Source organism: Stegodyphus dumicola, chromosome 10 (genome assembly GCF_044657685.1).
Source record: "Stegodyphus dumicola isolate Sdum_Otavi_A_Nest chromosome 10, ASM4465768v1".
Lineage (NCBI taxonomy): Eukaryota > Metazoa > Arthropoda > Arachnida > Araneae > Eresidae > Stegodyphus > Stegodyphus dumicola.
Genome location: NC_140777.1, coordinates 175,394,063 through 175,409,202, shown reverse-complemented (window position 1 = coordinate 175,409,202; position 15,140 = coordinate 175,394,063). Strand labels below are relative to the sequence as shown.

General features: G+C 32.0%; 1 protein-coding gene across 1 annotated transcript in view; it reads right to left on the bottom strand.

Annotated features, from left to right (window-relative positions):
• LOC118206141 (calcineurin-binding protein cabin-1-like) overlaps window positions 1-14,968 on the bottom strand; it is a 195,928-nt gene extending 180,960 nt beyond the window's left edge. Inside the window, exons 1-2 of the mRNA XM_085825897.1 lie at window positions 14,793-14,968; window positions 9,709-9,786 (exon numbers count right to left, since the gene is read on the bottom strand). Coding sequence (XP_085682023.1) covers window positions 9,709-9,786; window positions 14,793-14,795 — 81 coding nt within the window. The 5' untranslated portion in view covers window positions 14,796-14,968. The remainder of the gene's footprint in view (window positions 1-9,708; window positions 9,787-14,792) is intronic.
• Window positions 14,969-15,140: the final 172 nt, after the last annotated feature.

Sequence of the window (15,140 nt, the reverse complement as noted above, 5' to 3'; positions counted from 1 at the left end):
GATTCTAGTTCAGATAATTTTAGGATGCTGTTAAGGAATTTTGTTTGACTGAAGACACGGAAATGTGTAAATAAGGTTTCCTTTGTGTAGTGCTAAGATGAATTTCCTTTTTTATGTTATTTAATTGTTTGATTTAAAATGTAGTTCATTGCGATCATATATTTTTTATTGGCTGCTCCTTTGACTTCTTAAGTGAAATAGATTGATGTGTACATGGACAAAGTCAAGGCAGTTTGCCAAGTTTGCGCAAATCTCTGATTTTTAAAAAAAAATAGGTTGATCTGTACATGGATACAGAGTTTGTGCAATTCTTTGAATTGTTATTTTGGCTTTGTGCAGCGTCGACAGACCATGGTAACCTTTCATACTGACATTACATTTGGCACTGATTACAGACTTGAGCTAACTCTAGTGCAGTGTTTCTTAACCTTTCTAGCGAGTCGCACCCCATTGAATCTGAAAATATATCTCCCGCACCCCATTGAAAAATGTATTTTAATTTTTTTAGTCTAGAAAAATACATTTTTTGCAAAACTTATTGTTTATTGAAAAACATTGTACATTTTATATAAATACAAAACAAAATTATTTTTATTAATGACTAGTCTGTTGTTGTTTGTTCATTATTATACTGGCGAAGCAAGGTTCCTTTTTTGAAAGACATACGCGTAAGTCACCACTTGCATTTAAGCGATTTCTCGCTTTAGATTTTATATGCAAAAGCGATGAAAATCCCATTTCGCACAAGTAGGTGGTAGCAAAGGGTAAGAGTAAATGCAGTGCTCCATTCGCCAATTCTGGATAACGTTGTAACTGTGAACACCAGATTTGTTACAATTCTAATTGTTCGAATTCCATTTGAACATGTCCACTTGCTTGCATTTCAATAAGTTGATCTTTTTTCAGATCACTATCATCCATCAAATTTAAGTCAAATAGAAATGGATCCAGTTTCCATCTCTGAGTTTTGGTAATATTTCCGGTAGAAAAATATCCATTGAATGATTCTCTCAATCGTTTCAAATGTATTACAATGTCGGGTAATGTCGTCTTAAATGTATTGTATTCTTTTCATTTTTCGCAATAACAGAATCAAGCAAGGGAAAGTTTGCAAAATTACCCTTTTCTTCTCGACGTATCCAAATTTCTAATTTTGCGATAAATAAAGATAATTTTCCAAATTTCTAATTTTGCGATAAATGAAGATAATTTTTCACTACATATTATTATATTTATACCAAATCCTTGCATTGATAGATTCAATTCATTTAAATGGCTAAATATGTCTCTTACGCAGGTCAGCCTCAGCTTTGCATCATTACTCTCAAAATCTTTTACTAAATAACAATTTTGACTTGTCAGTAATTGAATAATTTCCTCACGCAATTCAAAAACTCTGTTAAGCATGTGACCCTTAGATAACCATCGTATTTCGGTGTGATATAGGAGCATGGTACGATCAGCACCGATTTCTTCACAAAATGCACGAAAAATGCGATGATTAAGCGCTCGCCCTCGGATGTATTTTACTACATTTACTGCTGTAGTTAGATGTTGTTTTAAACTTTTTGACAATGCTTTCGACGCAAGTGCATGACGATGCAACATGCAATGCGTTATTATAACTTCCGGTAATTCTCTTTTCATGTGTGAAAAAAATCCTGAATTTTTGCCTAACATTGGTGGGGCTCCATCAGTGCATATTGAGCCAATCACATTCATTGGTAATTGATATTTGGTAAAAAAAGTCTTTGATGCGATTGAAAATATCAATTCCTCTCGTATTCACCTCCAGTGGCTCACAAAATAGAAATTCTTCTATCACCTCTTTTTCCTTCACATACCTGACAAATACCAAAAGTTGGCTAAAATTATCAACATCAGTTGACTCATTCAGTTGCATACTTATTTTTAGTGGACTGTTTTTTATGTCTTCAATTACTTTATTAAAATATCTTCACTGAGATTTTGTATTCGTGATCATATAATATCATTCGATAATGGAATCTGTTAGATTTTTTTTATGTGCTTCCGAATCTAAAACTGTTTTAGCAATAATTAAAGCAGAAGGTTTAATCAACTCTTCAGCGATCCTGTGAGGTTTCTTTTTTTTTTCACATAAATATGCCACTTGATATGACGCTTCTAATAAAGGTTTTTGAATTGCTGGTCCGCACAATTTTAGGATAGTTCCACTGGTACCAAACCGAGCCTTCTTTGACTTCAAGCTGTTCATGCTATTTGCTTTTTTGCCACCATGCACATTGTTGAAATGCTCTAATAACTTTGATGGTTTGAGATTGCTGTTTGAAAATATCTTGGAACACAAGATGCATTGCGGTCGTTGCATGCCATCTTTTTCGGTTGTGCAGGTAAATCCATAAACGGCATACTTATCGTTCCATTGTCGTTTTTTTTTCACATAGTGGGCTTCACTATAATCGATTTAATTATTTAGAAATAATGTAATATAATATATATAATGTTCTTACATTTGTAATATCACTGAATTATATTCGGCTTGAATGGGTAATTAAGAATCTATTAGTCTCAAGAGATTTCTGGACAAGTCAGAATACACAATACACATGTCGCAGACACAATAGTTGACTCTACCTAACACAGGCGCAGTAGATGCAGATACAAATCTGTGATTCCATAGATTTCATTGGAGTAGCACATGTTGAACTCAGCGCATGCGCAAGCTGGGATGCAAGCAAGTCTGTAAATGAAGAGAAATATACCAGAAATTTCTTCCGATATGCAGGAAAAAAAAAAAAAAAAATCGATTTTCTAAATGATACTCATAAGCCAAATTATATGCCAAAAGTCTATTTGAATTGAGAATAACTAATTTGTTATTCAATTAAGCCCAGGACTAGTGCCACACTGGTGCGACCACAATGGAATGTGGAATTTTTAGAATTTAGCAATGCATCAAGCAGAAAAATTAAATGATGTCAAAATCTTAAAATTTATAGAAGGCATTAAGACGCATATTTTTTAGAATTTAGGGAGGTGGTTGGCAGCAAAATTTTGGACCTGCAAAGACTGCACTCAGAAGCAAAACGTCTAGTGTCGGTCCTGGATAAGCCTTTATTCAGATAAGTCTTAACCCTCTGGCTGCTCATCCCGCAATTTCCCCGGGCAACTCAAATGTAGCAAAATCTGCTCATCCCGCGGGCACGTGTTTTCTTCCTTTATTGAGGAACGCTTCCCGTTTTTTTCCCGTTTAACCATTGAAATAAATTGTATACAGCATTAGATGTTTAGTTCACGTTTTGGCCAACAGATATCGTTAGCTGTCCACTAAAATTGCGACATTTGAAGGCACATGGTATTACCGCTCAAACTTTCCTTTTTGCCGCATTTTTCTTACAGAAAAGGCTGCTAGAAAACTTTCAGCGATTATCTTGATTATTTAATTAAATTATTGAATTATTAAATAGAGTTATTGATTAAATTAATAATTGGATTATTTAGATTTATTAAATCTGGTGCAAAGACTGTGAAGTTGGACTTAGCCTTGAAATCCGTATTGAACTCTATTATTCTAAGGTATTTTTTCCTCAGTGATTCATATTTTTTTAATTTTATACATTTTACTTTTTTATATTCTGCAATAAATAGCAATTAATTGTAATTCGACTGAAATTTATATATAATTTTTTTTTTTCTGATAACATCTGAAATTGGTTTTTCTGGCAACTTAGTTTCTCATGATAAAAATCTATATAAAAAATGTTTTCTAGAAAGAATTTTCAATTCTTCAATATATAGAGATTTAAAAATATGAAAAAAAAAATTATACAATTTTTGAAGCGATTTTAGTTCACAAATTTAGCAGTCAGAGGGTTAAGTACGAGTGGGAAATAGACATAAATATAATAAATGACTAAAATAATATAATTCAGGCTTAACTTCGTCAGCATGCGATAGAAGTCAATCAAAATTTAGCAGAATGTCTTTAGTCACCAATCTCACAATACATTGCCAGCATATAGCAGACACTAGCTAAGCTTCATGATGATAGTTGTGAATTTGAATGCTTTCAGATATCACAAACAGCTAAATTTTCCATTTAATAGAATTTGTGAAAACAATGTGGAGAAGTAAAAGTGATATAATAGTTTTTCATTGCAATGACAATGCCCCAATTATCAGTCAATTTACAGATGGCAAAATATGTAGTATGGTTCTTAATCCGTAAAATATTGCTACCGATAGCGAAGAAAGTGACAGGTTGTTGAGGAAACAAAAATATTTCTATTGATAATTTACTGGGAATTCTCTATGCAGCAATTACAGGACTTTGTACAGGACTTTCAATAAAACTTTGTAACTAAACAAGAAATTATTTCTATCTATAGAAATAAAGAGAAAGTATTAGCACAAAAAAAAAAAAAAAAAAAAAAACGAAGCAACTTAAAAAACTTACATTGAAAGAAATGTTTAATAAAACAAATAAAAACTGAGCTTTTCTTTTCGGGGAGGGGTAAATTTTGATTACCTTAACATCATAAATGTTTCAATATTTTCTAAATCACTATTTCATATCTTTTATTTTATAATTTCTACATGTTATCTTACTAGATTTAAACTGATGACCCAATATCTGTCAAAATACCAAATATGGAATAACCGAAGTGCTAATCAATCTGAATCTCAGACTTTGCACTGTATACATAAATATCCTTTATTGCATGTGCAATAAGTAAGTTTTGTTGACTTCTTTCTCGCACAATAGACAGAACATACGCTAATGCTTACAGAATACATGGAACATTACTATCAAACATAACCAAACATGATCAATATAAGATTATACTTTTTGGCTACAAAAGGACAAATTTGTGAACGCTCGTTATAGAATGATGAAATTGTATGGCAATGCATGCTTATCTAAAACAAACAATAATACAGAATGTCAAAGTGCAAGTTTACTGGGAAGATGATTCAAAATGGATCAATAATTTTGAACAAATCGTCTTCCCGATGATATGTTGATCTCCCAGTTGATGATATGATTAATCCATGAAAGGTGCATATAATGACAATTTCTGTTATAGCAAGATCCGAAAGAAACTGTATCAAGGACATATGAGGAGACATACGAGACAATTATTTTAATAGTGATTGCAATTTTGTTAAACTAAAGTTATCTATCAGATTCTATAGCCCTTCAATGGAAGCATTTTAATCATGCAATTTAGGAAAATGCATTTCATAAACTTAACTTGAGCAAAATATTCTTGTCCAAGAACAATTCAGATGTTCCATGATAGTTGAAGATCTGTGCTTTAGAACACACCTAGCAACTTAAAAAACTTGCATTGAAAGAAATGTTTAATAAAACAAATAAATACTGAGTACTGAGGGTTTTTTTGTTTTGTTTTTGTAAATTTTGATTAAGGTCAGACACACTTTTCATTATCAACAGTAAAGACTCCTATAAATAAGTGGAGACAAAAAATTATTTTGGTATATTGCGTGTAGCTCTTTTTAAGGATGGAAATGTTTTCCATGTTAACCTAATTAAAAAAATTCTCATGTGTAATGTTTGGTTTTAAAACAATGTGACATTTTATATCCCCCAGTCTCTAACTGCATTTCAACAGTTTTAACTTAAAAAAGTTTTACAATAACTTCACTTTCTTTTCTTACTATATTATAATGGGCTAATCTTTGGAATATGGTAACAGGTAGTATGGCGACATTTTGGTAAGGCGATAAAGGTTACTAGCTAGGACTTTAACAGTGTACATGGATAAAGTCAAGAGTGTGCACAATGCCATTTTTGTGCAATTCTGGGATGTTTTTTTTTGTGAAAATAGGTCGACGTACGTGTACATGGATGATACCGTGTATGTGCAATTCTTAAAGACGCGGCAAGCAGTGGGCGATTCTGCACTTTCTCCCAATTTCGCACCTAATCTTCGTCATGATTAAGCACTTATGTTGAATAAAAGTTCTAGCATAAGTGTAATTCGGTTAGCAGATTGTTGGAAAAAAATGTTGAGTTAAAAAAAAAAAAGCCTTTACTTCGTGACAACAAAATGGCATTAAAAAAAAAAAAAAAAAAAAAAAACTAGCAGGTTGCTGTAGCAGGGTTGGTTGCCAAATTTTCACCAAAAAATCGCCAAGTTACCATAATCCGAAGATTAACCTTATAATGAAATATTAAAAATGATTTGCAAAAGTATACATGTAGATAAGTATTAAATGATTGACTGGCATAATGATCCTATATTTGTTAGGGTGAGCATACTCATTTATATAAAACAATAAAATTTTTCATATGGCTTTAAGATGCTCGAAAACTTTGCAGTAACTACAAATTACAGTAATAAACCAAAGCCGAAAGCTCCTAAACTTTTGCTCCATCTTTTTTGTCACAAAAAATCATTACAGCATAACTAAATATCAAGATATCTGATATTAGGTACCATAAAACACAAAGAAAATAAAATATCTGCTCTGGGATAAATTTTTCAGCAAAAAATTCCGATTTTATTTTGAAAAAATTAAATCTAAGTAAATATACTATATAGAGAGATAAGCATTTTAAGCTATATAGTTTATTTCCAAAAATAAAATCATATAATCAGGCCTGCACCATCAGTAAGGTTGTTTGGCAGAAAACGGCGCTGACTCAAAAAGACACCACGCTCTATCCTTTTAAAAAATTCCAAATGGAAAAAAAAAAGGAATTTTGTTATATCTATGGTTATAATGAAATTATAATACTCATTAAAACAAGCAGTTCGTCTCGCTACTAGTGCAAAAAGGAAAATTTCTTGTCTTGTTTGAATGTGTCTAAACAGGAAAACACGTTATGCCGACGTATGAGGTGAGACATGGTTGACAAATTTCTTATTCCTTATTTTGTATCTACTGTTAACTGATTCAGCTGTAATAAATTGTGCAATATTTGTCTTCCTCATGTTTTTTTTTTTTTTTTTTTTTTTTTTTAAGTGATTAACTGTTAGTTACAAAAAGTCCCTATCATATGCTTGGGGCAGCGCTTCCCAGACGTAAACTCATCTAGAAGTCAGAAACAGTGTTAAAGAAGACTCATCCGACCAAATGACAGTCTTTCATTGCTCTACAGGAGGGTTTCTTAAACAGTGGGTTGCGACTCTGCAGCAGGGGGTCACCAAAAATTTTAGCAATTTTGATATTTCTTTAAATTATTATAATAATTTAAATAAATATTTGGTAATCGTTAAATTATTAATATTTTTACACAATGTATCTGAAAATAGATAAAGATACGACAACACAAAGAAAAAAATGAAAACGTTTCGATACATTCTTTTTATAAAATACACATTCATTTTCCTTTGCACGTCAATCTGTCATTTCATCTGTTACTTATTTAAAATTTTCACATTGTTCTATGTCCTAAAATTAGAAATTAAAGTGAATGACCTAAAACTGCAATAGTATATTACAGTACAAGTTAAAAAATTGACATTTTCACTCATGCGTGTACTGGATTTGCACAACACTTATGCGGTCACTTATGCACAACACTTATGCCGTCCCGCAAAATTTTTGTAAATATTATGGGGTCCTGGGGATCGTGAAAAAAATGACAATGATAAAATAGGGTCACGATTGAAAAATGTTTAAGAAACCCTGCTCTACAGTCTAGATTTCATGACTTTGGCACCATTTTTTCATCTTACAGGCATTTTGATCACTGATAAGTGGCTTTTGAATTGTAGTTTGCCCCAAAATACCCTGCTTGTAGATTTATTTATATTTATTTCTATTTTATGCTCTTATTTTTCCTCATAATTCTCTTCAATGATCATCTGTTATGATCACTCAACATACATTTTTCATCTGCACTGTGATTTAGCGGACGCAGTTTTTCCTATTTTCCTGTACGAGTTAAAAATCTTAGATACTGTGCCTCTGGAAACACCAAACACCTTGGTTACAGAAGAATCCACCATACAAGCCCCAACAATTTGCCCACATTCAAATTAATTTAGTTCCGACATAATGCACACAGCACTGTCTCAATAATGAATGACACTTGCAACACATTGAGAATGTTGTAGAGTACATCAACCAGTACATCAATGCCACCAACAGCATTTACGAGAATAAACATTTCAGTTCAAATATGCATATTACGAGATGCTTCCATATTTTTGTCCAACTCCTGTACATCAGAAAAAAATAAATAAATTATGTAAAGCTTAATTTATTTTTTTTTAGTGCAGAAAAGAAATGATTTGAGCATAACTACTCAAAATATGTTCTTCTCTTTTCTTTACATTAATTACTTTGGAGAATGTATTGGGGTTTTTAATGAAAGTTTCCCGCTGTCGCAAATATCATCTGCACAAACAGTATGCATTGCCGTGTTTAATCATATTTTTTCAAACAATTTTTGGCATTTTAAAGAAAGAGACTTGCTTTAGAACTGTGGAGGTTCGATACTGAAAGTTTAAAAACAAGGATTATTACATTCAAGAAACAAAGTGCTCTGGCTGGCTTACTGATGTTGATGATGACTGCCTGCGACAATCCGTGGAAGAAGTTTAGTAAGCAATCACTTGAGAGCTTGCTAAGTAGTTAGTGCCATAGCCATTAGTCACATTATGCATCACACAAACTTGACATACTAGTTCAATCGTTGGGTGCCGCTTGAGCCGACTCAAGCAGCTAAAGATAGACATTGTTCGGGTCTGCATCAACCTGCTCAAATATCAACACAAGGCCAAAATTCTGGATGGGACGTGATGAAAAGTGGATCAACGCAGGCCGAAAAGGGGGTTGGTCTGTGCCTGGTGAGTTCATTGGGAGGGTTGCAAAGTGCAATTTCACTAACAAAAAGGATCATGCTTCGTATCTGGGTCATTTGATTGCTCCCCTGGCAGTCACTTATTGTACTGGCAGGAATCTGCACTCTGACAATCTTGATACCGTGGGAGATGGAGGGGATAAAAACACAAGCCTGGTGGTTCCCGGGGTGCCATGGATGGAAGGTTATATGCCCAAAAACAATTGTAATGAATGACTAGTAATTTAAGTGGCCTCAGATATGACAATATGTTGATGACAATAGTTCAAACATGATATGTATATAGTGCATATATATGAGATGCGTATAGTCCATATAAAACTCACTCTGATAAAAGACTTTTCACATTTGAATTGATGAGAAACCAAAAGTATTCTTCTCGTATAATGCCAGAGAAAATTAAAATATGTGTTATAAATAAATTGCTTTTAATATCAATGTTAAAATTTTTATAATTGTATGTGGCAGCAAGATAAAATTTGTGACAGCTTTATTTACAAAATGTGGAAATTTTTAAAGAATGGCATTGAAATTTTTAAAGATTGACATTTGGAAAGACATTTTCCACGACATTATCCTGAAGTAAGACACTGAAATGTAGGATTATTCCACAATATCCATGTCTGATTACTTTACAAAAAAAAAAAAAAAAAATTACTGGAGTGTTTAGAACTACATACATATAATATGATGGAATACTTAAGTTTGTTTTTAATCAGATAACCATATTTTTCAAACTGTTTTTTAAACTTTCAAAAGGCAGAAATCAAACATAATTACAATAATAATTCTCATAATACCCATTAAAAAAATTTAAAAATCACATATTATTTTAAAATAACTAATCAATGATTATTTTCTTTCACAATTTTTTATGATGTCTTTACCTGTGCTTCTCTTGTAGCCAATTCAGGATCCCCATCATCATCTGATAAAGATGATTCATTCAAAGCACTGAATTTCATCTGTAAAAGAAGAAATATATAAAAGCTTGTGATAGGAAGTAATCTTTTTAAATAGATAATAAGTATACTGAACTAAAAGGGCATGCAATAAAATAATAAACTTGTTTTAATGGTTCATCTAGCAGTCAAAGTAGAAGTTTCACTATACCTTTATTTTCATAAATTGAAACAACTTTATTTTCCATTATAAGAAATTAGCTAATAACAATATATACATATTTAACCTCACTAAATAGTCCTTTTAATTTAGCTATGTCCTCTTCTTATCTTAAAACTACTAATATATGCAACTAAAGTGCGTAATCTGAAAATAATCTGCATTGTCTGAAAATCACTATGTAAGAGCAGCACTGCAAAGATTTTTTTATCTAATCACAGTTAAAAATTTAAAGAAATCAACTCTATAAATATCTCTTTGCTAAAATGTGCACTTTCTAACTTGCTCTCTTCTCCCTCTGCTGGTCATCAAATAAGGGATGTCTAGAGTTTCATGCAGTTGACAACAAGTAGCACTCTTCACCTGCCACTCATGTTTATATAGACGGCGACTGCGCAGAAGAAAGCATTTTGTGCTTCGTGTACGAGTGTGAAACAACTATTCAGCATGATTTTCACGGGCAATATCCTAGCGTTCAACAACCTACTGCTCGACTCATTAGACAGCCCACTCCAAGATACAGGTTGTGTGTGTAAAAGGAAACCACATGGCCATCCCCACATGTCAGATGAAAATGTGGAGTGCATATGACAGCATTTCACATGCAATCCACAGAAACCTTTAATTTGCTTTGTCAAAAAGCTTTATGTAATTTAGCCATGTAATATAAAATTAATCATAAATTTCTATGTTCAATATGTTTTACAAAAAACAGATTCCAGATGGGGTGATTCTTTTAGAAACACTCTGTGTATAGTTTCTAGTTAATTGCATAACAGAATTTCATACATGAAATCACACATTGAGTTAAATGTTGATATGAATAAAGGTTAAATCCGATATAGGAAATTACATAAATTATTTTGAAAAATTATATGTTAAGAATATCCGTAACAATTTCAAATGTATATAAATTTCTCACATGTATTAAAAATCATTGACAAAAGGCACTTTCATGCCATTGTTAGGATAATGATTAAATCACTTAAAATTATGAAAGGATTGAATTTTTAATTTTATAAAGTTTCTCAAACAGGGAAAGTATTTAAAAAAATTATTACACCAAGAAATAATTATTGTAAGAAATTTAAATAAAGAAAAATATTTTTTGCACACTCTTACTTTTTCATGTTCATGAAAATTGAATGCAAAATGTCATAAAATCACTAGATATTCTGAATTCATACATTTCTTCCCACTACTGCCTCATTTTAAGTTCAAATTTTCCCTTTAAAACTTTACGGAAGAGTGTGCAAGTTTTAACTGTCAATAAATTACGTTAAAAAATTTTGACTTCTCCAATTAGAAATTAACTTGCCAAGTTAGAAATCCGATATGAAAGAAAGTAATTTTTAAATGAATTGTAGAACATTGCACATTCCTATGGCTATGATGAAAGGTTTTTTATTTCATTAGTTTTATTTTAATTATGGCAAAGCACACTAGGCCTAAGGGGAGGGATGCCTTCGTGGAGGACTTTCTAAGGGAAACTGGCTCGTATACGTGTTACACATGGGAAAAACCACGAAAATGCCCACTGCGCATTTATCATTTGAAAGGCTGTTTACATTTTTTTCGTGTTAACGCTATAGTTACGCTCGAGCCCACTACCAAAATGAAAAAACAGTTGGTTCTGCATTCTATCTCTGTGCTATCATTTCATCCATTATAAACAGGTTTTTATTCTTCACTTTCAGCAAAGTTGATTAACATCTGAGTGGGGCAGAAATTGGCGATGGTTGTAACGCCATTTATTAGTGATGCTGTCAAATTCTCATTATGAGTATTATTTGGTTTAACCTCAATAATAATGTAGTTTTTTTAATTTTCATATTTTTTCCTTTGCATATGCCTAATGATCTACCATGATGCAAAATTTCAAGTATCCAAGTCATTTAGAAGTGGTCTAGATTTTTTATGAGCAAGTCAGTCAGTGAATGGTAAAAATAACACGTTTCAGACTTTAATAATTCCATAACTATAAGAGGTAGATTAATGAAATTTGGGATCCTAGGTGCTTAAGAGAGCTCTATTAGACATACAAAATTGCAAGTTTGTACGTCTAATTCCTTTTTAGAAATGGGAGGTCAAAAGTAGCTTGAAATGGTACATGTAACCATGTACACAGGCATACAGATGGCCCATGTCTTGCTGTTTTCTTTTCCATCTGTACTGAGCTTGGCTGACACACTGCCGTGTGTCTAAATTTTAGAGCAAAAATTTTTTTAAAAAAATTTGGCTAATCTTTGGAATATGGTAACAGGCAGTTTAGCGACATTTTGGTAGGCGATAAAGGTTACTACCTAGGAATTTGGCAATAATGCGAGAAGTACCCAGTTCCAATTACGGATTATTTTGTCTGAGAGAAATGAGAGATCATGAGATATGTCATGTGACATATATGGACGAATCACAGTTCTTTAATCGGAAAAGGGGGTAAATCTGGAAGAATATCTGCAGTACTTTATAGCATTTTGTATTTAGCTTCATTCTGTGTTGTGTGAAACAGTGTTGGTTAATTTTATGATCCCATGGCCCTATCTAAAGTGAATTCGAAATGGGTATTTAGTGGGATTGAAAGGGGTTTTAACGTTTGCGTTATAAATTCGCAGGTGATGTTTATAATAGATAATTTAGACAGCAAAGTTTTTGGATATTTTATTTATTTTATACGTGCAAATGTTCATCCTTGGAAAGGGTATATACTTTTTTGCGATCAGGTAATTTCATATATGTCCTTTTTACTGACTTTAAAGATTCACAAAATTTTCTAATTTATGAGAAAAAAGTAGTGTATATGGATAAAGTCAAGAGTGTGCGCAATGCCATTTTTGTGCAATTCTGGGATGCTTTTTTAAGTGAAAATAGGTTGATGTGTACATGGTTACCGTGTATGTGCCATTCTTAAAAACGCGGCAAGGAGTTTGCGATTCTAAACTTTCTTTTAATTTAATTATATTTTAATTAAATGATAGTTATTTTGTGAATTATATGTTTGTAGCATTTTTGGAATACGTTTCAGTAGAAGTAAATGTGCATGGAAATAATTTAAATATTTGACACTAAGTATTTGCAACCATTTTTAATGTTTGCGTGGCTAATCTTTGGAATATGGTAACAGGCAGTTTGGCGACATTTTGGTATGGCGATAAAGGTTACTAGCTAGGACTTTACCAGTGTACATGGATAAAGTCAAGAGTGTGCGCAATGCCATTTTTGTGCAATTCTGGGATGTTTTTTTTAAGTGAAAATAGGCCGACATGTACATGGATACCGTGTATGTGCAATTCTTAAAAACGCGGCAAGCAGTGGGCAATTCTGCACTTTCTCCCAATTTTGCACCTAATCTTCGTCATGATTAAGCACTTTTGTTCCATAAAAGTTCTAGTATAAGCGTAATTCGGTTAGCAAACTGTTGGAAAAAAAGTTGAGATAAAAAAAAAAAAAAAAAAAATGTGTTTACTTCGTAAAAACAAAATGGCGTCAAAAAAAAAAAAAAAAAAAACTAGCAGATTGCTGTAGCAGGATTTGTCACCAAATTTTCGCCAAGTTACCATAATCCAAAGATTAAACGTTTGCGTTATAAATTCATAGGTGACGTTTATAATAGATAATTTAGAGGGAAAAGTTTTTGGGTATTTTATTTATTTTATACGTGCAAATGTTCATCCTTGGAAAGGGTATATACTTTTTCACGATCAGGTAATTTCATATATGTCCTTTTTACCCACTTTAAAGTTTCACAAAATGTTCCTGCATTTTCATGCAAATTTTTCTAATTTATGAGAAAAAAGCAGTGTACATGGATAAAGTCAAGAGTGTCAGCAATGCCATTTTTGTGCAATTCTGGGATGTTTTTCTAAGTAAAAATAGGTCGACGTGTACATGGTTACCGTGTATGTGCCATTCTGAAAAACGCGGCAAATGAATTTGCGATTCTGCACTTTCTCCCAATTTTGCAGTTAATATTCGTCATGATTAAGCACTGTTGTTCCATAAAATTTCTAGCATAAGCCTAATTCGGCCAGCAGAATGTTGGAAAAAATGTTGAGTAAATAAAAAAAAAAAAGAAACCTGTGTTTACTTAGTGAAGAAAAAATGGCATCGAAAAAAAAAAGTAGAAGGTTGCTGTAGCAGGGTTGGTTGCCAAATTTTCGCCAAGTTACCATAATCCAAAGATTAACCAAAAAATCTTTTATTTTACATACAAGACAAAATTATTTTATTCACATAAGAATAAATTTACAATTTTATATAATCGTAATTGCAATTAAAGGATTAGAGTCAGCATAAAAAATTGGCTTTACTTCATCCTAAATTATCCACATACCAAAATAATATAGAGAAAATAATAAATCATTGCTACTTACACAATTGATCTGATTTTTATGTTAAAATGCCTTCATGCATTTAAAACGTTACACTAAATTATGAAATCGAAAATAATGAATTTAGTGATGATTTCAAGATTTGGATCTCCTCATATACCATGCTACTACAGAGTTAATTTCACACAAATAAGACACTGCTCATTTATATCAGTAAATTCTCGTATGGTAATGTAAGTCAATCAACTGATTACGCTCAAATGTAAACCAAAATACGACGAGTACTAATTTAATACACAATTTCTTTTTCATTAGTATTCTCTCGTCTTACAAAGATATTTGATGTTCTAAGAAACTGCCTCACCATTTTAATTGCACGATAAATTAGTAAATTATGTTTACATACTAGTTAAACTGTAAAATGAGGGGAAGATGGGGGGAAAGGAGCGTTTTAAAAATGCTTTTGATTTTACCGGTTTGATAGTTTAATTAAAAAATGAAATAAATAAGTTCCTTCTCACCATTTTTGAAAGATGAAAAGTAACTTCGCTGCCTTGATTACACGATTAAATATCTATATTTTCTAAATAAGTATTGAACGCTTTTGGTCTTAACGCTCCACATCTCGCACCAATTCCCACACAACCTTTAAAAAAAACGATAGTTTGAGTTTGACAACAGCCACCGCGTGAAACGAATTTAGTACTTTCACTTCATTTCGATTTAGTTCGCTCTTCTCTTTAAAGGGGGAATATTCGTTTACTTTCATGTTTTATTAATGTTCCTTGTTGCAAATATACTCTACGTTCACATCTACGAGATAATTAAATCTAATAACTCTTTTTTATTTCAAAGAAGTTTTCACTTAG